General features: G+C 45.1%; 1 protein-coding gene across 6 annotated transcripts; it reads left to right on the plus strand.

Moving 5' to 3' along the window:
• Positions 1–31: 31 nt before the first annotated feature.
• Positions 32–24902, plus strand: LOC146180847 (uncharacterized). Of its 6 annotated transcripts, none has more exons than XM_084576179.1 (7): positions 32–947; positions 1012–1113; positions 5773–5979; positions 11095–11226; positions 13869–13939; positions 14225–14294; positions 23967–24902. In XM_084576179.1, exons 1-4 carry the CDS (start codon positions 740–742, stop codon positions 11193–11195), a joined length of 618 nt encoding a protein of 205 aa, XP_084432305.1. In that variant the 5' UTR covers positions 32–739; the 3' UTR covers positions 11196–11226; positions 13869–13939; positions 14225–14294; positions 23967–24902. The 6 variants fall into 6 exon arrangements, with proteins under 6 accessions (XP_084432305.1, XP_084432307.1, XP_084432304.1 ...); XM_084576181.1 differs by lacking the exon at positions 11095–11226 and adding an exon at positions 12583–12666 and having other exon boundaries at positions 36–947; XM_084576178.1 differs by having other exon boundaries at positions 40–947; positions 11095–11258.

Consider the following 24902-nt stretch of genomic DNA (forward strand, 5'->3'; position numbering starts at 1 on the left):
TTGCTTTTTGTTCCGCGACAGCAGGTTTAGGTTTCCATTCACATCACACCACATTAATACGTTTCGACGCGAGTCAAGCCAAGCTGAGCCATGTGACAGTCAGATGACGGCATCGTCTCTTTTATGTAACTATTAATTGTTTATTTAGAGGAAGCATTCTCGGAACCAATTAACGTGCTATAACAGAGGTGTGATAAATGTGCATGCATCTTGGAATGTTTGGTTTGGATCCATGCTCGCTTGGTTGATTTCGAGCCGCCTTCGTCATTACGAAGTCTTTTTGGCCAGTGTGAATCGCATGATCAGTAGAGGCGCACTGAATTTATATCCGACGCTCTGAATGTTACTGCTGTGTGCCACGATGCAAACCTCTGAAAACAGCGAAGTCGGCGTCTCATTTCATCAAAATCCTAGCGAAATAGTGGTGCGATTGAAATGGTTGAAAGTGATCGGCCGCAAAGATTGGCTGGCCAACTACGCGCCGCGCCGTCCGCAGCAAGCATTCCTTTCCTCAAACTTTGTAGAGGCGCAGGCTGAGAAGAGAGAGAGAATAAACTTTATTTAAATAAAGTAATTACGGTCTCGACGGAGAGCTCGCTTCGCTCACCTTCAAAGAGCGCGCGCTCTCCCTCGAGTCCGGCCGTGATCTGGGTACTGCCCATCTGTTTTCTTTCCCTCCCTCTTCTGGTTGAAAACAACACACCAGCGCCATTTTGTTTGTCCGTGTGTTGGCAGCGCCATGCCAGTTCAGTGTGCAGCGTCTGGTTGCGGCAAGTATTATATTCCCGGGTCTCTGGAGAGAGTTCGCTTTTTTCGATTCCCGGCGGCCAGTCGCAATGCCGTGAGGCGCGAGGCCTGGATTCAGGCGGTGCGGCGTACTATGCCAAAGGGAAGCGTCTGGGAGCCGCACAAGCACGCCCGGATATGCGGCGCTCATTTCATTTCAGGTAAGAGCCATACATATTGCTTGTATATGCATGGCGCGTAATCATTCATGTTTTTCGGTTTTAGGGCAACCGTCACATGATCATAACGACGAAGATTTTATTCCAAGCGTGTTTGTCCCACGACGTAACGCCGCCGAAGCCGTACGAAAGCGAGCGCGGGTATCAGGTAAGAACGGTTTCACAGCAGTCTGCGCCCATTCTGTGGTTTCACATTGCTGTGTCCGGAGGACGTGTTTACCACGAACGGAGGATGGTTGGTGAGACGGGAGGAAGGCGTAACGCGGTCACGCACGTGTGCTAGCTGGCAGGGGAACCATCCTGCGGGTGACAATATTTCAGTCGCGCTAATGCTTCTCCCAGCTGAACCGCGGAATCGTCGCAGCTCAGACTTCGCAAAGAAATGGCATTTTGTCGTTAGTATTTTTTAATCTCAAATTTGTTTGGGTTACTTGCCTGATTCGAAGAAGTCGAATATGTTCCCATCGTACTATTGCCCCAGCGATGGCATTGACATCGTCGCTGCTGCATACGATGGGAACATATTCGTCTTCTGGTGAAATCAGCAAGTACCCCAAACAAATTTGAATTAAAAAATACTAACGACAAAATGCCATTTCTGTGCGGAATTTGAGCTGCGAGGATTCCGCGGTTTAGCTGGGAGAAGCATTCTACAGCGCGTCTGTAATTGTGCAACGCGCTGTAATATGGGGGTTAACCAGTTTGTCGGTCTTAGATTTGATGCGTGTGTGGATTTAATGCCGAGCAACGGAGACGCGCTGTTCTTGCTCTCTCTCGTTCTCATCTTTCCTCCTGGCGCAACGCGAAGTACAGGAGAGCATTGCCGGCATGATTGCCGCACTCGATGGCTGCGGCGATGCGTGCGGGGCGGCGCCGCATGAGCACTTGAGTCTGGCTGTGGAGATGTAATCTTCTAGAATGAAGAAAGACGAGAGCGGCTGCCTCTCCTTAAAGTAGCGTCCACAGTCGCATATGTATAGCGCGGGTACGGCTCCAATTCACCCCAGAGGTGTGCTGCGTGAGCACGCAAGACAACTCGAACAAAATACAAAAATTAAGACAGCACCAGCAGCCGCGCAGATCACTTTATCAACACTGGCAGACCTAAGGTAAATTGGTCTGTTTCCTTACGAAATCTGCTGGCACTTCGACTGTTTTGTGCTTTATTTTTGTGTAACGAGTGTGCAATAGAATGAGGGCAGGCTACTGACTATTGAGTATAAGGATTAAGAGTACATCTCTACCTTTTATTTCTTGCTAACACATCACTGCGCACAGATCTCATATTCGAGGACATGTTGAATTCTGCTTGGCAGCGACGAGGTATCGCGCTCCTTGTATCTTCGCAGTTCTACGTTTACTGTTGTGTGGTTGATTTTACCGGGTGCGCGGCATTAAATAGTAACTAAATAATCATGCAACTGTCACCAATTAGTAATTATGTATTAATTAGTAATTAGTTTTAATTAATAAGTCACTAATTGGCAATTAGTAGAGTTATTTATTGATGACTTAATTAGTCATTCATTAGTAATTGATCATTGATTGGCATATGGCCATATAAGGCACGCATTTGCGCATACTGTGGGGATGCTCTGCGATTAGTCCAGACATCCATGAAGTCATCTCGTCTCGACCAATCAGAGCCGCCGCAAAAGCGTGACACTTTTGCTGACGACAATGACGAGGCAATAAAGGCTTTTGCTTTAATAAACCACGTGCGGGTTGCACGCCGGCAATGAACGAACATACATTTTGGCTTGACGGGGTGCTCTGTCTGGAAGCACACATTGATCGCGGCGAGGTCACTTAACAGCTCTTCATATACTTCTCTGGAATCTGCATAGCCGGTCCAGGTGTTTCCACACTTCTTCAAGTCCTGCAGCTGCCTCCTTAAGACTCCTTCTTCAGGGGCCATCGGCACGGCAATCTCCATGGTGCTCCGTGCCACAGGGAAAGTGGCGAGAAACAACTCGCTGCGGCTCAGACAGCCACACGCCTGTTCCCGCGCTCTGCGTCTCCATTGCTAGGCAACGGCCAGGCATGCGCAGAGCAGACCTATGTGGCACATGCTGCAGAGAATCTCTCCCGCGTGCGTGCGCCCACAGGACCGGCCGCATTACGTACGGGCCTGCGCATGCGCATTCGTTACCCGCATCATCGCTGCATACGCATCGTCACTGCATACGTCCAACTGCCAGCATCAACAAGCGCAAGAAGGCGGCGCTGTGGTTGGCAGCGATGGCGAACCCGACTACCCGTGGAGGTGGAAGTACTGCTTCATTCTGCTCCAAACAGGCTGCTTTGATGTCTGTTCACAAGTAAAGTCAAAACAAGCCACAAGTGATTGGTGGGAATTGTGAAAAATTGCACTGTGCACATGTCATATAGGACCTTTCTGAGTCTTTTGAATCGCCATTGACGAGAGAAGCAAAACCATCAAGCCAACCAGAAACAACCGTGAGCTGCTAGGAAACTTCTCCAGCCAGAAAGAACTATACACTAGTTGTCCTAGTTTCTGCTATGGAAACACTGTACCATCAAACTTCTTTGTTGATAACAAGCATGTCAAGCATGTGTGTGGTTATTTTGATGCGGGTACCTTGTGTCGTTACAAATTAATGTATTTAGTTGTTCTTGAAAAAAAATTCGTTTTTAAACCTGTTCAGTAGAAGGAAATGCTCCATCAGCTTCAGTCTGGGCTGAAGTAACAGCATGGCAACGACGGGTGAGATATTAATTGTTCAAATGAAACAAAAACATAAAATTATTGTCTATAGTGTTGTCGATTTCTGTGTTGATACAGCAAACCCAATTGCTCGGTCATGCAGGAAGGGCATATGTGTACCATGGAAGACTGGAAGCAGCTTTTGCACATGGTCAACCTTGTGATATGCTTCCTGTTTTATTTGAGCCATTGCATCGCATCGCAGTATGTAAAGGATGACACGGTGTGACTGTTATCCCTCAATTTTCAACCCCTAGCTCTTCGGCGTATAATTTCACAGCTTTGTTTATTCCACAAATAGTATTGCACCTTCCCACAACTAAAAAACACTGTATTGCACTTGCCGCTTTGCACCTCATGGCGACTTTTCAACTGTAAATTTGCAGCATATGCACTGCTCCACAAGCTCATTTAATAAAGCTTTTGTGGAATGACCTACCTCATTTTATAGTAACTGAAAACGGGCCAAATAAATCTAGGCCGTAATTAGCAGGACAGTTCAAGTGCTGAGCTATTTTGCCGCATTTCTGAGTGTGTGTGTTTTTTTTTGTTTTTTTAATCTCTGTTCAAGTTGTTCTTGCGCTGCTGTGCCTTTCTTAATGTCGATGTATTGTTTTGGCTTTGCTTTTCTAGATTATTGTTATAACCTAAACTCTATTTCTGCTTAATATTACTGACTATTGTATAATATAACAACTGCTCCTTCCCTCCTCCTTATGAAGGGCCTTTAAGGGTAAATAAATGATGATGATGAACATCTAAATTACTCAGTGCTTAAAGGATCCCTGAAAGGGGATTTAGAAAGTGGTTATCAGATGCATGAATTTTGCCGCAGAAATGCGAAATGCCTCTTGGTGTGGTTTGGTTTGGCTTGTGGGGTTTAATGTCTCAAAGCGACTCAGGCTACGAGAGACGCCGTAGTGGAGGACTCTGGAAATTTCGACCACCTGGGTTTCTTTAACATGCACTGACCGCACAGCACACGGACGCCACTCCGTTTCGGCCCCGCCGGGGTGGCGCAGTGGTTATGGCGCTCGACTACTGTTCCCAAGGACGCGGGATCGAATCCCGGCCTTTTCGATGGAGGCGAAAAGCAAGGCGCCCATGTGCTGTGCGATGTCAGTGCACGTTAAAGAACCCCAGGTGGTCGAAATTTCCAGAGTCCTCCACTACGGCATCTCTCATAGCCTGAGTCGCTTTGGGACGTTAAACCCCACAAACCAAACTAACTCTGTTTCGCCTCCATCGAAACGCAGCCGCCGAGGCCGGGATTCGTTTCCGCTTCCTTGGGCACAGTAGTCGAGCGCCGTAACCACTGTGCCACCCCGGCGGGGTGCCTCTTGGTGTGTGTGCTATGTAAAAATCCTCAGAAGCAAGCTGGTAATGTACGGTACATATTTAAAAATAGCCACTTTCCTGCCATGCCACATATGTAACTCACTGCGAGTTACATATGTGGACTTTCACCTTAGTACGTTACATTTTCTAGTGCAAGTGGAGTGCCATCATTGGCTTGCCATAGCAAAATAAAATGAGGTGCTTGACCACCAGGTGCTCGCAGTGCCTCTCCCTTTCCACTCTTTCCTCTACTCTCTAGCTGCAAAGAGGGAACTAGTGGCAAAAAAAGTGACTGCTGGGTTGGCTCATGATGTTTATGCATTGACTGTTATGGTGCAATCTTATGCTCTGTGAAAAAAAAATTCATTCATAAACAGTATTCAGAGTGTGATCGCTGCGAGAATGCTTGGAATGTTGCTTTGGATGCTTTGTCCGCAATGCTCGATGCGTATGTCTGTAGCATTGATCACTCAGACACATTGCCGTGCTTGCTCATTCTTTGTAGTTGCCATACACATGACAAGGAAATGGTCTGTCATTGAAAATTTTCTTGTAGGAAAAGCTAGTTGCCAGATGAAACTGCGAGGACAAGAATTTTGATGCCTCTTGCTTGTGCAGCACAGTTGAACATTATGCTGCCAGTTCTTGACTCACGAACTGGCACCTCTCACTCATGGATGTTGCTGACTGTTTTCTTTTTTTTTTTTAAATCATGCCATACAATTTGTTTTTCTCCTGCAGCTCCTGTGCTGCAGCACGTCTTTGGATGCACTCAATCTTCGAGCACACCTGGTTCTGGAGTCAGGAGAGAGACCCACCGCAGCGTGCAGACACAGTGTCGACCGTCTGTCACAGCAAAGGCGGTGCAGACGGCGCTCTGGGTGAAGTGGACCAGCACTGGGGTACAGACGGAAGGAGAGAGCACAAGTCAATGGCCAGGCAAAACAGGTTTTTCAGCTCGTCCCCTTTTGCCACACTTTCACATGCATTTTCTTTAGGAAAAACCACCAGTACACACACTAGCAGCTTTCGGGCTCTACGCCCTTCTGTTGGTTTCGTTGAGCCCCTGGAAATTTGAAGGGCTTGTTATGGACTCTAGTTGAACTATAGCGTTTTTGCTGGTCCTTAGCGAAACGTGTCCTTGCGGCATAGGTATGCATGATAATCATCATTAGAAAGAACACAATAGCTTTGCTGAAGTGAAAAATGTCTGGGACAGATGGAAAAGTCGCAGCAATCATGCACAGCAGGTGGCGTACAGGGATGGTGGTGACAACTCTAATCCGGGTTTCTGTCTTATTATGTCAACTGTGTGGCTCTGTCCAGGCGTGTTGATGCTTCTCTAGCAGCAAAAGGTGCATTTATTGTGGTGAAAACTGTATCTAAAAAAATAACTTGTTGCTCAACTGAAACTTATGTGTACACAGAAAGAAACTCCATGGTCACGGTTTTGAAGTGAATTCCCGTATAGCTTGGCTTCTGGGGTCTGTAAGAATAAGAAAAGCCTTTTCAATGCACTACAGAGCAGTTGAGAAACTGCCTGGTGACAGAGCCATTTTCTGTGAAAGTAGTTTATTTGTTATTTATTAGAATGTGGTACCTTTTCAGTACACATTAAACAGAGCTCTTTGATCATATTAATTTGGGGTGGGGGTGAAACTTTGTATACTCCAACGCTCAGATGGCGGCATGGAGTCATTTTGAGCCTGGGCAGCATTTTACGCCAGTTGAATTAAGCATAGTTAAGCCTCAGGGTTCGAGCTTAGCATTGAAGCATTAGAGTCTCCCAAAATTTTTCTGTTCTTGTCTTTTTATCTATGTATATCTTTTTATTTGTTTAACCATGCTTGCATTGGCCCTATCAGGAGGGGCATTACAATAAAAAGATTGAATAGTATAAAGCGACTATATTGCAAAAAGGGGCAAAATTCAAGAACACAGCACACCTCAAGGAGCCTTTGATAGAATAAAAATACATTTCTGCGCTTTGAGAAAATCATTTCACTCAGGCAGTTGTTGGTAGTTTAAACACAAAAATTGGAGCTGGTGTGTGTTGTGTAGTGTGCCTTATTGGTCTAGTAGTAGCTGGCTGAATACAATTCTGAAGTTTTAGTGGAATTTGTCCTCACTTGACAGACTTAATAGACATGGCAGGCTTAAAGCCTCATTTGCTGAATCTACAAAACTGCCTTAGGCCTCTCACTTCCCACCACCCACCAGTCTTCCATTCTGTCTTCATAACACTGTGCATGAGTTGGTAGAAGCCCATACCCATACATAACTACAATAACTGACTTTTGTCCCCCTCTGATCAGGCTCTTATGGCCTGCCGCAGTATTCGTGCACCCTCTGTTCACTCTCAACTACCAAAATGCCTCTTGTGGTCAGACCAGACACTCTGTTAAGTGGCCCCATCCCATGCCATGCACACCCCGCTCTGCACTTACCCGCTCTGCCCGAGCAGACTATCTCTTCCATCACTGTGGCTCGTCCTCGTCCGCCTTCTTTGTGGACGCTGCCAAATGCCTTCACAGCAGTCGTGGCCGACCACACGGGTCACCTTATCGCTGCAGCCTCGCTCTGTGCCTACGGTGCTCAGTCGGCAGAGGAGGTGGTCGTTGCTTCGGCTCTCACAATCCCCAGCTCCTCCCCACCCGGTATTGTTTTTACTGAGTTAGTTTCCACCTGTCGTGAGTGCAGCAACCTAGTTGTTGACCATGCCACCACTACTCTTTGTCGATGTCTTCCCCATGCTCGCTTGGACTCCAAGACATGTTGCGCTTGATGGCAATCAACAGGCATTTCCCTTTCTTACTGTGCTGATTACTGTTGTGTGTTTGTGTACCACGCCAGGAGGATCTCTTCCATCTTGCCATATTGCTCACCCATTGTTTGTTTCACGCCTTTCCGGATTCCAGGCTGATCTCTATCAACCCTTGACTGCCTGTGTACAGGGAGACTGTCAAGTACTACTGCGTGTTACATTGCACCTTTTTGCCGCCTCACTGCTGCCTCTCTCTGTCCGAAGCAGTCTCTCTCCAAATGCTCTAAACTCACTTTCCCCTGCCTTTCTCATCACCACTGCGCTCATGCCGCCCTCTGTCATCCTGAATTGGGCTCTAGCAAACCTTTTCCGCATCGCCTGGGCTTGCCATATTGTCCAAGCAGCCCCTCATATACTATTGCCAGCTGAAAGAGACTGAGAGAGCATTCTTTGCGCACCCAACCTGGTTGATCAGTGTCTGCTCATTGTCCACACTCAAGCAGCGTCAAGGGTTATTGAGGCCTTAGACTCCCACTTACTCCCACCTTGAATTTGCAAGCTTTCTTCACAGTCTCACTTCAAACAGACCAGCATGTGATGCAGGAGCTCCTTGAAAGTCTTTGAGGTAGAGATGCATAGTACTATAAGAGCAGCATACAGAACACTTTGATAAGAGAGGTGACACATGCACAAGAACAATGCTGGAACGCAGCTGACTTTGCTGCAAGATGAGGTGACAGTGCTGTTGATTACTGAGCCGACTTGGTTCTAAAAATTGTGGTTAGTCCCGTTTGTTTGCAAAAAGTAACAGATTAAAACACTGTCAAATAATCAGGAATCTGCTTCGAAAGCTTTTGGTTGCATGCCGTCTTGTGTGCTGTAACCATAGTTGTTACCCCAATCCAGCCAGATGGATGGTGTATGGATAGTAGGAATGTCATCCTTGTACCACGGTGCAGGTAGAACGAGAGGAAGAAGATGGTTTACACGGTATGAAGGAGCACTGAATAAGGGTTAAGGGGGTATGCTTCAGTTCGCAGGTCGAGCCAATGTTTCGACAAGCTTTACCCTTATTCAGTGCTTCTTCATATTGTACCATGGGTGTAGCAGATGACATAATACTTGTTTTAATTTTTATTTCTTCATATCACTTCGACCAATCTGTCAGTCTTCATGATTCTCATATAAATTTGCCATTTTACCTCGTAAAAACCTTATTAATTCGATCCCAATTAATTTGGAATTTCAGATAGATTCGAACTAGAAGCATGGTCCAAGCCAACGCCCATGCAAGTTTATGACATTGGATGCTCGTTAATTCTACATGGGTGAGCTCAAACTAGTTAATTTGGACTGCGGAGTCATGTCTAGCACAACCCACAAAGCCAGCTGTCGTTCGAATATAATTTAACAGCACACTGTATTGCGCAATTTGGTTAACATTCATTTTGAGCAATTGTGCAAAACAGGAAACAGGTGAAGAAGGAGATGGCCTGAGCACTAACACGTGAAAATTATGGGAAAAAAGAAAAATGTAAATACGTAAGGGGAGAAAGCGTGCGAAACTGTGTAAAACAGAAATGTCAATTACAATGTAGTAATAGGCCTTTCCTTAAGACAAAAGACCCTATAGACGATACCTTTCTTGCAGTTAATAAACTTGTCTGTGTGTCACAGTGCGACACTCTTTGCAAGTGGGCGGTGTAGCTTCTTTTTCTCGGCAGCGCACACATTCCCAACCGAGTACATCATACGCACTCTGCGTTGTGCCTCAACCTGTTCAGAGTCGGTACGACCTTCTTTCCTACCTCATCCTGGTATGCCTGAGCTAAAAGTAATAACTAAAGGTAATTATGTTGTATATGTTTAATTGTTGTATTCCCTGATGATGCAGAAGAGCTTCATCTTGTGCTGTTATTTTTGTTTATTTTTGCCTGTTTTGTTAAACTGCTTAGTTTGTATCCCCACCCTGCTAAAATTGCAACACCGGGATTGCAGTATCAATAAATAAAATTAATAAATAAATAACTCATTGCAGCTTTAGCATGAGTCTTTCTGCCAACTGTGCGAGATTCATCCTCAGAAAGCCTGCTTCATGAAGTCAAGAACTGTTAAAAGGCATGGCAGTGCCATACCGTTCTTTACCAGCTTTGAGCTCTGCAGCCTGAAAGAAAGGAGGGGCTTTCCACCCTTTGTTGTATACACCCATCAAACATGTTGCTTTGCCATCCTCAACTCAAGGTGCAAAAATTGTATGCATCCATCTACTGGCAATTCAGAAGTGAAGTCAAGCCATTAATTCACTTCTTTCTTTAAGGTTCTTCAAAATCTCGGCCGCCGTCTCGTCACTACTCGGGTCTCTAATGAAGTCGAGGTACTTATAGAAACAAGTAGAACCCCTTTATAGTAAAGTCACTGGGACCAGTAAAAATCTTTACTATATCAGGGTCCTTACTACATCAGTTGTTGGTGACGACATGGTCCTGAAGATAGTGTATGGTAGTTCAATAGGCACTTACTGAACACAAATACCTTCCATATCACTCTTTCTTTTTTCTTATTGTAAACATTTTTTACATCTTGTGGAAGTACCTTTTAAACATGAGGACAACGTGGCTACGAATGCAACCAAGGTTGAGTTCATGTGAAAACCAAAGCCTTGCATGAACGTGGTGTCACTTTTTGCTAGTTCTGTCTTTTTGATAAATGTGTGTGGCAGTCAAGTGCTGTAAGACTGCACACGCCTAACCTCACCTTTTAGCCCCCGCTGCTTCATGCTTCGTGCTGCACAGTGCTGCAAATGATCGTGTCTTTCCTTCCCTATTTCTTGCTGCAATTTTTTTCTCCTTTACTTTCCGGACGGACCGCGCCGCCTCCTTTCTATGTTTGTAGACAGCTTTACTTTTTGTTTCTTACGTGCTGCATGCTTTCCCTCATGGTTCCAAGGTCTCCGTAAAGTAGGCTTGTCCTGAATGCTACTAAACCTGATGAAAACCGCTTAAACGAACACTGTGTTGTCTTTGTTTTCAAATACAAAAATCTTTGCCTCGCGATTCTAGTGCTCTGGCGGCGCTGTCATTTCATGAGTCGTTGCCGCGGCCAGGCGCACTTTAATACAACCGATTTTTACCAAAAATGTCTTCACTATTAAGGGGGAAAATGTACAGTTGTTTATGGAAGATGTGCTGGGACCCCAGTTTCACTTTACTTTATCAGAGTTTATACTGTATCTGAGTTTACTATAGCAAGTTTCTACTGTATCTGAATGCACCCGCCTTGAAATCCTTGGAACTCTGCAGGCAGCACCCTTTCTACTTTCAAGAGAAAGATTACTCGTGAAAGTGAAGTGCAGCAAAGAAGGCTTACAGAAGAAGGAGTGCGGCTTGGAGCTGTTCATTGATTCCAGAAATGGCTGACTATATGGCCATGAGGTGAAGCGTATTTCTGGAATCAATAATGAGTGGCAAGTCGCTTATGTTTTGTCGCTTCATTTGCATGCAGTCGTTGCTGTGGTTTGTCTTGCGCAGACTGTGAAACAACTCGCCCCGCAATATATTTTACCAAAATCACCTACCATGCACTCTTCTTCAAAGTACTCATGAGCTGGGAATGAACAGCTAAAGTCATAGGTACTCTGAAACAAGGTACATAATTTGGATTACATCTGTTTCTATGGGTTTTTCTTCCGCCTTGTACCGCCAGTGGCGGGCAACTACCATATTTTGTGGTGTTCTGCCTTTACGCTTATATGTCAAGTTTCAATCTTTTCTTGGATGCCCATAGCTACTCTTTTGCGAATGAAGGGCTGACATCTTACGTCACAGTGAAACAAGAAATGTGCTTTGAAAATTTTTGTTTAGGTGCATTCCAATGACTGCTAAGCCTCCACCCCCCCATTGGCCCAGTCAGTGACAGAAAATAGGTTTTGATCTGTGAAGGCTTCATTTTGTGTGAAAAATAGCATCTTAGCAGTTAGAAACATGCTACCTTTCATACAAAAGGAAGCCTTCACAGATCAAAACCTATTTTCTGTCGCTGACTGGGCCAATCGGGGGGTGGAGGCTTAGCAGTCATTGGAATGCACCTAAACAAAAATTTTCAAAGAACATTTCTTGTTTCACTGTGACGTAACATGTCAGCCTTTCATTCGCAAAAGAGTAACTATGGACATCCAAGAAAAGCTTGAAACATGTGTCGGGGACCCCTTGTGGAGCATTGGAAGTGGTCCATAAGGGGTCCTGACACATCCATGGCCAGGAAATTGGATGGGTGGAGAAGGTCGGGGGGGGGGGGGGGGGGTGATCTTGTGTGGACTGCTGCCATAGTCTTGGGTGCAGGTCATGGAAGTGGGGTTGAGTCAAAGCCAAACTGGCCTCTAAAAAACATGCACTTGATCAAGCCATGGACTGCAGATGACATGAGGATGAGGTGATGCATCGGCGTCGGTATGCGTGCGTGCATGCATTCCTCTAAAAGTGATTAGACTACTCCCAACTACGCGCCTCTCGCTCATCAGGCACCCAACACTCTTTGCACTGTAGCTTCGCCCAGCAGTGCAGCCAGAGCTCGAGTTTTACTGATGCCGGCTTGGTGCTCTCCCTCTCTCTCGTGTGAGCTCTCTCTTTCTGCACTCCTTTCGTATTTCAGAAGCTGAAGTCGGTTTTGAACCTCCATGCTTTTAAGGGGACTATAAGAAAGCTATTTATGAAACTAGAAAATGAACCCAGGCAATAGGTATCCCATTAATCGTCACTGCAACACAAACATTTTTAACCCACTTTTATTAGCACTGCAGGTATGGCCGATCAAAAATGATGCTCCTCATCTTCCCCTTCAACTCGGCACATGCCGATGGAAGAAAAAAAAAAGAGGTAAACAAGTCGCGATGGCGTCCCATCGCATCCCCTCCCCTGCCCGCTTAACATGGGTGCGACCAATGAGCGTGCTCGCCTAGCAAGCCCATGCGATGTAACATGAGAGGTTTGCTCACACTATGCGAGGATGTGTTGCCGAAATCAGTCGCGAATGGTTGCCAAGAGTACTTTTTGAAAATTATTTGTAAATTGTAGGCTCCATGCAAAGCTTTCAGATTTGACTCAAATACTCACGAAGACCACCTCTGTGGATGTTTTGCTCGTAAACTTATGTAAAGCGCAACAGAGACACCACAGTCAGACAAGAGAGACAGGACAGGGCTTGTGGTGTGTCTGTTGCGCTTTACATAAGTTTACGAGCATGAACCAACTAGCCCCGCAACGCATTTTACTGGATTTTTTGTTTGCATTATACAATTACCACTAGCATTTTAGTGGCCCTTTAACCCTACAAAAATGTGTCTAGCCAGGCCAGAGCAGTCACGCAACCTTTCTTTTTTTCTGTGGGTGTGGGTTTCGTGGACCACTGGAAATCACTTTGTGGACCCCCATTTGAGAAACTGCATTAACCTACCGACGCAGGGCAACTTGAATCTGTTCCGGATGGCCCTGTGTTATTTACGGTCCTGATAAGGAAACGCAAGTCATGCTTTATTGAGGCCAGGTTACAGCAATGCGCGATTCCACACCCTTTTGTCTGATGCACTGTACCTGTTCATAAGAATGTCAGTGTAACACTTGCACTTTACAATTGGAGTCGAGTGCAGTTGTTTGTTTAGAACATTGGAACAGTTCTCAGGAGCAGTGAATTGCTACATTTTCTTAGTGTACCGTCAGTTCATCATCAGGAGCAAAAAGTATATTTTTCTGAAATGATGTTTACCATTTCTATGAGAGCTTCTGCAACAGCTTAGTAGTTTTGACATTCGGTTGCCGGGGCCAAGAACACGTGGTAGACTCCTGACTGCAGCACCTGCATCTCGGTGCAGGCAAAATGCGGAAACTTGCTGTGCAGTGTTGGGGCGTGTTAAAGAGCCTCGGGTCTTCTAAATCAGTCTGAAATCTTCCGCCATGTCTCTCATGAACCCCATGTACCATAAAGCAGTGTGAAAGATTTGCCGTCTCTCTTTTTATGTGTGTATGTGTGTGTTGATTTTCCATGCGAGCACTAGTACTCAAACGTTCGTTTACCTCTGCAGGTGGTTCGTAGACACGTGGCGTGAACTGATCCTCATGAACAAGCTGAGGAGTGGTCCGCAGAGTTGACCTGGTAGGTTGTGCCTTGCCCTCTCCCTTATTGGTCATTGTTCAGGCACTGGCCTTGTTTCTACCACCAGCACCAAAGAATTCGATGCCTCGTGGGTAGTGGAATTTCACCCATGCATTTCGTTTGCTGAGCATATACTGGAGCCTGAGGGTAAAAAAAAAAATCTTATGCCAACCCTTGGCCAGTCAGGGCATCAGCATTGAATCCATTGTTCACATACCGTCTCGAGGAGGTGGAAACAAGCAGGTAAACTTTCTATTAGAGCATGAACCTATGTTTGCTCTGCAGGCAGCAAGCTCAACCGCAGTCACGTCTTTCAAGCCAAGAACTCTGATGCTAGTCAGACCATCCAGTTGTGGTAAGTTCCCTGCAGCTTTTGCTTCGCCCTTCTAAAGATGCATCGTAGGCCCCCTGCAATAGGCCTAGGCTGTTTAAATAGTGTCTTTCAGTGAGGGCATATTCCCTTGGCTGTAAAGTGGGCTAACTGACTTTCTAGAAAAAGAAAATCAAATTTTATAGGTTTTGATCTCATTACAATGGGGATCTTAAGGTGGCGGTCCCACTCCAGCGGTGAAGAGACGACATTTTTGGCGATATTCATACGCCTACTGCGCCTCACTAGTTTAGTTTATAAATATGACTTTAATATATTTGTAAAGTTTATTTTCTCTCCTTTCTAACGGTGCATTTGATTTATAAATAGCTGCACCGATGTTTAAGCTGTAAAGGAAAACACAAAGGTAAGAAACGGCTTTTCAGCTCTACTTGTCTCGGGAAAAGCAAAATTGTGCAAAATATTTTGCACTTAGGAAAACACCGTTTGAGATGTTTTGAGATTAGATGTTAATGAACAAAGTTAAGCATTTTTATTACTGTGTATCGTATAGTTTATTAGCCACGCGCCTGTGAAAAGTGTATAAAACAGGTAATTATACATACAATAACTTTCAAGATACGCATTCTGCTGCGGAGATGTTTTGCGCAGTTGGAGGTCGTACATATTTCGCTTTTTCCTGAAAATATCATCTGTCTGCTTCATTTAGTGTAAAAGTTATTCGTGATCAAACTTTGCGTTTTTTGCAAAATGGCTAAAAGTATATGCTAAACTGTTCAAGTCATAAGCTTTTATCTGTGCTGAAATTTCGCGTGGAAAAACTTTTCACCTCGCTGTCAGAGGATAAGCATCGGTTTTGTTCTACGACTCTCGAGGAATGTGCACTGTCAGGATGATTTCAGCTAATTTTTTCGTGGTTCACTTGAAGCGCGCGAGCTCTTCATGAAATATTTTAAGCATGATTGAAATGCTCCATGGCTTGTTTGTTTCTGGCGAATATAACTTAAAGGTTCGGGCTTTCGTTCCCTTATTCAACCGGTAACAATTATCAAATACAAAGTGTACAAAAAGCAAATAATAGTAAAATAACAGAGCCACGTGTGATAAACGTAGTAGGTAGCGCCACCTATGAAATTTCATGTGCACTAAAATGTCGCAGTTCAGAAAAATTACGAGGATGGCGCCACAAACACCCTGAATCGAGGGGTATTTACGAGAGGGTATTGTGCTTCAACAACGTTTTCCCTCTGCCCTTTCCTTTCCATCGGGCGAGAGAGGTAAACACTGGCGAGTCGGGTCGAGTGGTCGGGTCGAACTGAGGTGCAGGTGCTTCGCGCACTCAGGTGCTTCGCGCATGCGCAGTAGCGCTACTTGAAAATGGTCCCTTGACAAATGTACACTTGCTTGCTTTGAGATTTATTTATCGCCTCGAATTAAGTGTGCCATACTGTTTGTGTGCCGAAACGTTGCCAGCTAAGGCTCTCGCGCTACTTACTTACTCTACTTACTCAGCAAGATATAATCGTGGCGGAGATATTGAATTTTTTTTTCTGGTTTTGTTTTGTAGTCTTGTAGCGCCCCTCGCGCCGCGCTTTTATCACAAACAACGGCACGGTGCTGGACAAAGAAGAATTTGGCACTAAGCGTCTCAGTGCAAGCAGCGAAAAAAAAAAAAAAACTGTTCGAACTTGAACGCTGTCGGAGCTGGTTATTCCTCGTCTTAGCTCCGCCACAAAGCTATCTTGAGATGTTCGCGGTGTTTAGCATATATTGTGAGGATGTGGACTTTAGACTTTTTTTTTTCCAGTGGCAAGAAGGAAAAATATCTTCCCCTTTCTACGATAAAATGAATAGTAGGGCACGGAACTATAACACTGCATAAATTAATATAATTTCAAAGAGCGTCTCCCTGGGAGAAATTGCACGAATACTTGTACCCTCTGCCACTTTACTGGTACAGATAAAATGTTTCGACAGTCTGCCAAGTACAACTTGAAAACCTGAACATGCACAAGCATGCCTCTTCAACCTTCCCACTGAAGTTTTATATAGCGCAAGCAGTGCAGGCTCCAAAGAAAAGGAGAAAAAAATGATATAGTGGGCAGCCGAAGATAATCACCAGCGTTTCAGTCATGTTTTTTTTTTTTTTTTCCCGAATGTTGCGTTCCGGTGATGATAGTAAAAGTGCCGCAGTAGCTGCCGGGGATGTTTTCGGTGAATGGGCAAGTAGGAAACAGCCATGTGAAGCTTCTCCAATACAAAAATGTGATGTTGAATCGGGTTTTGCCACTGCATTTCCGTCATGCCCCTCACTAAAAATTAAAAAAAAAAAATGATGAGGCTCAACGCTGCTGAACCGAATGTCGAGCTTAGCTCAAATGAGAGAAACCACTGTAATCAAGAGTTCGACGAAATGCAGTCTGATCAGGTGGTGGCATAAAAAAATATACAGGCTCACTGACCAAGTCAAAGTTTCATGAAAACGTACTATCGTTTCGACAGCCCTACAGCTTCCTTGTTCGAGAAACCAGACAAAAAGCATTCGTTTATATCTTCTTCAAATACTTTGACTTGATCAATGGCCCCATATATATATATATGAGAGAAAACACTGAATTGGTTTCCCGTTTGATGCTTTTATTTGCGCTTTTATTTATTTTATACGTAGATGATGTCCCGTCCTCTTCCCAGCTAATTCCGCTTCTTGGAGGGGGATATACCGCGGATTGTTCGAAGCATTACGGCGTCTAGGGTAAACCGTGGATGCATTCGGCAGGGAAGCTGGTTTGGCGTTCATTTTGCTATAATGCTATACCTGCCTAGCATCGCCTGCTACCGCGCTTTCCCGCTGTGGCCGGGGGCTTGGAGCGTTCGGTCTAGTTTGCCCGGGCACAGTGAAGACGGCGATGTTGCTATGGTGATGGCTCTGTTTACGATTCTTAGAAAAACGCGCCACTCGCGCAAGTGAGCAACAGAGCTAACGCTCTAAAAGCCCGTCGGCAGGCAGAGCGTTTCCAAAAGAATGGGGCCCTTATCTCGAGTAAGGTAGATACCGTGTCACCCAGGCGTCCACGCACCCGCCGTCTCAACGCCCAATTTGTTGACTTTATATTTGAACCCTGTTTGAAGCAACTCGACTTTCTGTGCTCTGAAAGGTATCCGATCATGTTAGCAAAAGTGGCATAGAAGCGTGTGAGAATTTCGAAGCATACAAAGAACGTGCTTCCATTTGACCACATGAAGCAAAACCGCTGTACTGCATTGGTATGGACAAATTCACAAATTATAGCACATGCCAAATCTGACCGAACGCGATCTGATCGATGCGTCTAATCGTTTGGCATTTGCAGGAAAACATTTGGTAAGCATGGGCGCTCTTGCATGGAGTAAAAATTGGGCTCTGATTATTATGTTGCAAATGTGTGAATGTACAAGTGCCACATCACGAAATTATTTACTACCAACACATGAAGCCAAAAGGCGGGCTCAACACTAAAGTATACTTGTTGCATACGTGTGTGTGCCCTGTAAAATGAGTACAATAAAGTAGGCTACAAGCTACAGTAGTCCACCCAATATATTGGTTCAGAAAGCGCATACATCATCACGGGAAGCTGCAGCAGGACAGGTCAGCGTCTTCCATAGCATGCTACTTTTCACATCAGATTTCAGTGTCGAGTGAAATTCTGCAGGAGAAAAATATTTCTAGGGGATTGATTGTTAAAATTTTATTCTAATTGCCTGAAAATACTGTGTTCCTTTAATTGCGCACACACACACACGCACACACACACACACACACACGCAGACGCAAGCACGCACGCGCGAGCGAATAAATAAAATGAAGACTGTGGAGCATCCAACTGGGAGTGGGGAAGTGGCCGCCGTAAGCGCCTAAAAAACTGTCCCCGTTAGGTCCTTTCTTCTGGTAACCTTCCTTTACAACCCCTTCCCCCATTTCCCACATAGTTTAGTGCGAATGCGCCTCCTCAGTGCCGAAGAGAACATGAATACATGCCGGCCTCCTGCGCGATACAAAGCCTCTTGGTGGATTTCACATCTATTTCGGAATATCGATTCATCTCAAAAGGAAAAAATTGGCAATCATTCACTTATTTGCACATTGTAACTTACCAGCTCTAGTTTCCAAGATTGGACAAGCACGAATAAAAAATAAACAAGGGCGACTGTTGACTGAAGTTCAGCTAGTTATAGCTATATTATCATATTTGTAATCACGTTTGATAAAGCAAATTTCTGGTGACCGCAAGAGCTGACAGCTTCCACTACAGTCAAGGAGTGTTCCGATCCTTACTATATCTATGGCATCAACAATAGGGAGGTTTAGAATATGGTACCCCTACCGCTTAGGGGGACAGGGCAATAGCGCTGGTGACAGTAGGAGCACAATTCTCTATTATAGTGCGCACGCTCCGCTATTCCTCTATCCCACTTACGGATAGGGTCGCCGTATTCTAAAGCTCGCTAATGATCACTCGATTGCACAGCCCAAAAGACGAGGATCAAAAGAACACAAGACAGGCGCCGACTTCAACTAAGGTTCATTGACGAAGTGTGCAGAAATAATGCCATTCGCTTTTCCTTTTCACTCGTACTAAGATTGCACTGTGCAATCATGTTGACACCCTGTTTTATTTGTGTTCAGTCAAGCTAGCCTACTGCAGTCCAGTCCAACCCCCTCACGCTCGGCGGGTAGGAGCAATGTTCGTGGCTCTACAGCGGAAACTATACTTCGTCTCACAAGATATCTGCAGCACTGCGAAAGGCAGAGGAGCCCTTTCAATTGTGCTCCTAAGTGCCTCTCGCCTGTGCGCACTATAATAGAGAATTGTGCTCCTACTCTCACCCCCACCAATTGGGGGGGGGGGGGGGGGGGGGGGCGAGAGGCGCTTAGAAGCACATTTGCCTATTGTACGCGTGATACTGGTTGGACCGGCTGGGGTGCCTCTGCTTTTCGCTGTGCTGCAAACATCTTGTGAGACGAAGTATAGGCAAGAGAGGGAAGCCTCTTGTCCAATTGTCAGGGCGCGTATTGTTCGAAGTAGTGGTGCGGTGGGGTGAAGAGGGGAGTTCAATGGGGCATCCCATGCTGCGCAGGACAGGGACAAAAATCCTCCCCTTCTCTGCCTGAACACTGCTGTGGAGCAGTAAAAATCTTTGAAAGTCCAAGCAGCAACACAAGAAAAGCGTTCAGGCAGCTCAAGTCGAGAGGCTGAGTGGCTGGGTACTCAATTCCTCAGTCATGGATTAGTGGCGTAGCCTGGTGGCAGAATGTGAACTACTTCCAAGATGGCGACCGTAGAACCGCCACCTTAATGAGGCAGCCTCCTGAGCAGAAGCTGGTGTTGTAAGCATGTCTTCAAGTACATTATAACTGTTGGTAAAGATGAATGGAAAATAGCTTTGCTACTTCTAAGCAGTCACCTGGGAAAAATACTAGTGTAACAAAAATTGTGGATCCAGTCCTTTAATATGCTTTTCTTAAGATGTGAAAGCTGTTCCTTTATTGCTTCAGGCAGAGTTCAATACAAGTAGACGACATACGAGTCTAACACTTTCCACTACCCAAGACAGAGGCTCAAATGTAACCTGCTTATTTTTCAGCTATAATAAAAATACTACAGTCAGCTTTGGAAATTCAATTACATGGGACTTTTATTTTCTTCTGGACACCGGGAGACTTAATCGTGCTGTTATACTTGGTGCAAAACTCATGTGATTATACCAGGCTGACAGTCTAATGCTCAAGTGTACATGCATCGAAGTATTGCTGATAAAATAAAAATTTATTCTTAAAGCCGCACAACGGCATTGTTTCTAGCCTAGCCTGATTTGTGCTCTTTATGCATCCACATCAGTCTTTTTCAGTCTCTAGACTGTCGCATTGTAACAGTGCTCATTTCATTTCTCATACGCTATCTGTAGTGGAACTTTAATGCTCATCTTGTTCCTGGAATAGGAATGCTTATTTTGTGAAAGAGTTGAAAACTCATAGACCTTTTTGCTTCCACATGGTAGCTGTGATAACCCTACACGGCTCCACCAATTATGTCTCTGACCAACATTAGATGTCCTGAAAGATGCAAGGCAGCAGGGAGCTCTCCACAATGAGACAAGAAACCACTGGCTAGTAGCATGACTATGGCCAGCCGAAATGTCAGATAATGAACTCCAGCCGCACAACGGCTCCGTGAGAATGACTAGGAACATGGCCTTGTGGATAGCATTCCGGAAAGAAAAAATTTGCAGCTTATTTGGCTAAGTTGTCCAATTGCGAAGAATGATGTAAGCACCTCGTAACCATTCTTCTGAAGGTTGGGCACGATATGAATAACTTCAAAAATACTCTACATGCTCGTAAAGAAATATTTTGCTGTTTGTATTCACCAACATGTCAGGAACTGAATAAATTTAAATTATTTATGCAAAGGAAAAAGCTGTAGGAAAACAGCGTATAAACATACTATTGGATGTGCAATTTATAAATACCGAAATGGATTTTGATTGATGCCATTTTTAAATAACTGCACCAGTTTGCTCCTTACTCTGTGTTTCATTTTTCAGTAATAAAAAAAAATATTTGGTCAATTTTTTTATTAAATTTTTATTTGAATGTTTTGAAGGAATTTTCTGAATGTGATATGCACCCACACAACCCTTCATTGGCTGCCTAATTTTCTCTCAAGATCACTGTCAGAATCATGCTGGATTCTCTTTTATTGCTACACCCAAACGTGCAACAATTTGGCCTCCTGTGACTCAGGGATACCATTTTAAGCATACATACACTGATGCTGAAAAAAAAAATCATCAAGCACACCAGCCACCTGCCACGCCGGTTCAGCTACTCAAGCGCATGCACCATCCATGCCGGCACCTCACCATATGATTACAGCTGGCCAGTATGCATTGTGGCAGGGAAGACAGGGCCGCTGTGGTACCAACATTCCATTGTGCCACACTAGCACCATCAGACTTAAAGAGCATGTGAGGTCTAACGGATTGCATGCCCTGATCAGCAATAAACACTTTTTCTTTTCAGCCAGTTCTCTCTCGAGACATTTTTCTTTGTGCTCACAAAGCCCATGACAGAATATATTTAGTTATGACAATTATTTAAAGCAGTGGTATCTAAATCATGTGGTGATCCATGGTTCATCACAGTCTTAAAGGGGTCATGCCACAGTCATCCAATATATTAGTGTTGTAGTCTGTCACACAATTCTGGACCTTAATATTCTATTTCCGAAATTTGAGTGCTCTAGTCGCATTCCTTATTTCGAAATAAATGGCTGAAGTTGACACCGCAAAGCTCCTCCCACTGACGGCAATGGCCATGTTGAAATGCTTGGTGACGTCACAGAATGACACCGGCCACCGCATCGTCTGCTACTGTGCCGGCGCCAATGAGCTGCCGATACACTCTACTGGGTTCGCGCTCGGTAACGTGACTCCCAATAAATGTACTCGGCATGTTTCTGAAAACAGAACACAGACTGTAGTGAACCACGATTTAGTCCTTGCCCGGATATTCACCTTCGGTGTGACTGACGCCGTCGTCCGATGCCAGCACTGCCCCACCACTGTAAACACTGCCGCGCCGGCCTACCTTCCCCGGAAGTCATCTGCACCAGTGATATGGTGGTTTCCTTGCACCAGTGTCAGAAAAGTTTACTGAATTTCTTTCTCTCATTATAATAATAGGCCCCTGAAAAAGGAATTTAAAAAATAAATGCTTTTGGTGAAATGCTGACCCATATGTTGGTAGGTTTTGCTCACAGCCGGTGTGCGGTGCCCGTGTTCTTGTACGCTAGCTCCGTTGCTAAGGCATCGCCGAAAATAATCATTTCCTTTACTATGAAGCGGTGGGGTTGAGAGTAAAGAAGTTTTATAATCGAGTGGCCTATTTACTAAAACACCTCGCCGATCTATTACAAAGTGCTGTCTGCTGTGGCTTCAATCGAATAATTTAGGCCTAGCGACGATTAGGGAAAAGTGACAGCCAGAGCGCCATCGTCCTTCGTGTCCTTCGCGCTCACGGGCGCCGTTGCTGTAAGTTTGCGGTATCTGGTGCTGTAAGCTTCATGAGCTTATCGTCTACTTTCATGATGCAGCTAGGGCCAGACTTAGGCCTGACAATGAGCAGCGTTAATGATGCTGCTAAGATAGGATGGGACGGCCGGGGTATTGGGTGCCCAGGCGATATCTGAAAGTTGTACAAAAGCGCTGTCGGACAGCACTATATGCATTTTGCATTTTATGTGTTGCTTTTTAGACGTGTTTCAGTGTAAAAATGTATACTGTTTGAGCGGGTATTAGCTCGTGCGTCTTTTGTATTCAGGCGCTGACATACACCTGAATCTTGCCCACAGATGCCGCTATTTTCTAGGTTAAAAGTGCTAACAGAGGTCGATGAAAAGCCCAGTTTGCGGTAACTTGCCCAGTTTCGAACCTCGCAGCCTGCAAAGGTGGTTCAGTTTGTCTTGCAAAGGTACTTCCTTTGAGCCTCACCTAAAGTGCTCCCTTTGAGCCTCAGCTGCAGCAGTCTTAAAAAAAAAAAAAAAGGGCCACATAATGGGTACCCGGTACCTCCTGAATGAGAGGCGGATGCTCTACCACAAGGCACGCCCTTTTCCCAAGCATTTCACCCCAGAAGAGCCGAGCACCAGGCCGGGGGGAAAGCTTGTAGCCATTGAAAAACCGGTGGGTAACCGGCGGCACCAGGGATTGAACCTGGTACCTCCCGAATGAGAGGCGGATGCTCTACCACAAGGTACCGGGTTCGATCCCTGGTGCCGCCGGTTACCCACCAGTTTTTAAAGAATACAAGCTTTCCCCCGGCCTGGTGCTCGGCTCTTCTGGGGTGAAATGCTTGGGAAAAGGGGTCACGGCCCAAATAGCTGCGCCGATGTGGCAGTGATCCGTTTCGCCATCGAACAATAAGTCCGCCTCACGTGGCAGAAGCCCATTCTGTGGCCCTTTTTTTTTTCTTTGTGTTTCATTTTTTTTCTGCTTTTTACTGTTAGCCCGGCCTTTGCAGGCCATTCGTTGTTTGAAACTTTAAGCCCTCGAGGGAGCACAGCAGGGTTAGCAGAGCCTCTTCCAAATGCACACCCCTGAAAGAGCCGGGCCGGGGGACTCTGTTGTTTGGCCGACATTACCGTGGCTTCGCGTAACTGCGGCGTCATGCCTGTGTCGTTACCGGCTGCGCCAATTGCCAAATCAGCAAGCTGTTCACGAAGGAATGAAATTACTAGTTTTAATAATATCTGCAGTTACGATGCAGCTGAAACTTTGAGGTTCAGTTGCTTGGCATATCATGAATAAGATGCAATGAACAGTTTATGTTCCAAAATTAGTGTCATGGCCCTTTTAAGGATCCTTACAAAAAGGAAAGCATGCAACTTAAAAATGCTGTCTTTTAACATTCACCTCCCGCAACGTCAAGTGCAACTGTGCTGCTGCACTTCATCATAACCTCCTTTCAGCTAATGCACCTTCCTCTCTGACTTTACCACTCCAGTTGATGTTCTCACAAATATAGCCGATGCCTGTGAACTAACGTTATGTCACACCCCACTTGATGACTGTTTACTGTATACATCAGGAAATCATCTTTAGTTGACATTTAGAACATGTTTTTACAAAACTAACAAAAACATACATTCTTTCCAGTCGATGCTGGTTTCACCGGGTTGTGAAGAGTATTGTGGTCCAAATTTCATCCGCACACGGTGGCAATGAGAGCGTTGGAGACATGGAAAGTCGGCCCCTGGCATGCCACACTGGATGTTCCCCGAACCCTACACTTGGCTCGTGGTAGGGGTGGCTAGCTGACCCAATGCTCAAGTAAACGGCTCTTCCAGGTGGGCTGTTGCCGCAGCCACCAGAGTCGAGGTCTCAAGATCCCACTCTCTACCAAAGTAGCATCCTCTGGCGAAATAAAGTTTTCTCTCTCACTACCGAAAGCCAAGCCTTCTGGGGTCCACAACCCGTGGCTTCACCTGACAAGTGACATACTCAAGTTCTACGCAGATGTCATCCTGCTGTATGTAGACCCACACTCATTTTTCTAATGGACAAAATTGGCGACACTCAAGCTCCTCCCTTAACCCTTTTAGTGTGAGAGGAGCTGCTCCGTGTTTCTAGAGCCTTTTCTCTGTTTCAAATGTGCATTTTATGCTAGGAATGCAATACCATGGTTCAGTGAAATTATTGGACAATGTAGGACATTTCTGGCCATAACATGTGCATGAGTTAGTTTGTCGTTCAATAAAGACCAGTGTGGCCATAGATATTTTTGAAGCCGTTTTTTTTTCAGCTGACTGGAGATCGCCGTTTGTTTCGTCCCTAGCAAAATTGCTACAGTGTATTGACATTATTCAAGCTCACTGATAATTTGAATTTCAGCATCACTGACATGGTGCTTCAGTCTCATAAGAGTATTCTTCGTGCCAAAATCGAGGAAATTAAAAACTGACTGCCGTGAAGCACCACAGCAAGAACTGTGACATCTGTTTGTCATCTGTGAAACTATGTATAAGTTTGAGTTCTAACAAATGCTGAATAAATAGGGAAGCCAGTGAAAAAATAATGTTCATTTTTCTATAG

This window comes from Amblyomma maculatum, chromosome 8 (assembly GCF_055883805.1).
Source record: "Amblyomma maculatum isolate TAMU_Amacu chromosome 8, ASM5588380v1, whole genome shotgun sequence".
Lineage (NCBI taxonomy): Eukaryota > Metazoa > Arthropoda > Arachnida > Ixodida > Ixodidae > Amblyomma > Amblyomma maculatum.

Bases quoted from the DNA above. Each gene is read 5' to 3' on its own strand.
- LOC146180847 (XM_084576179.1), top strand. From the start codon at position 740: ATGCCAGTTCAGTGTGCAGCGTCTGGTTGCGGCAAGTATTATATTCCC. The intron at 1,114-5,772 runs GTAAGAACGGTT...TTTCTCCTGCAG, and splicing joins AAAGCGAGCGCGGGTATCAG to CTCCTGTGCTGCAGCACGTC. The intron at 5,980-11,094 runs GTTTTTCAGCTC...GGAACTCTGCAG, and splicing joins TCAATGGCCAGGCAAAACAG to GCAGCACCCTTTCTACTTTC.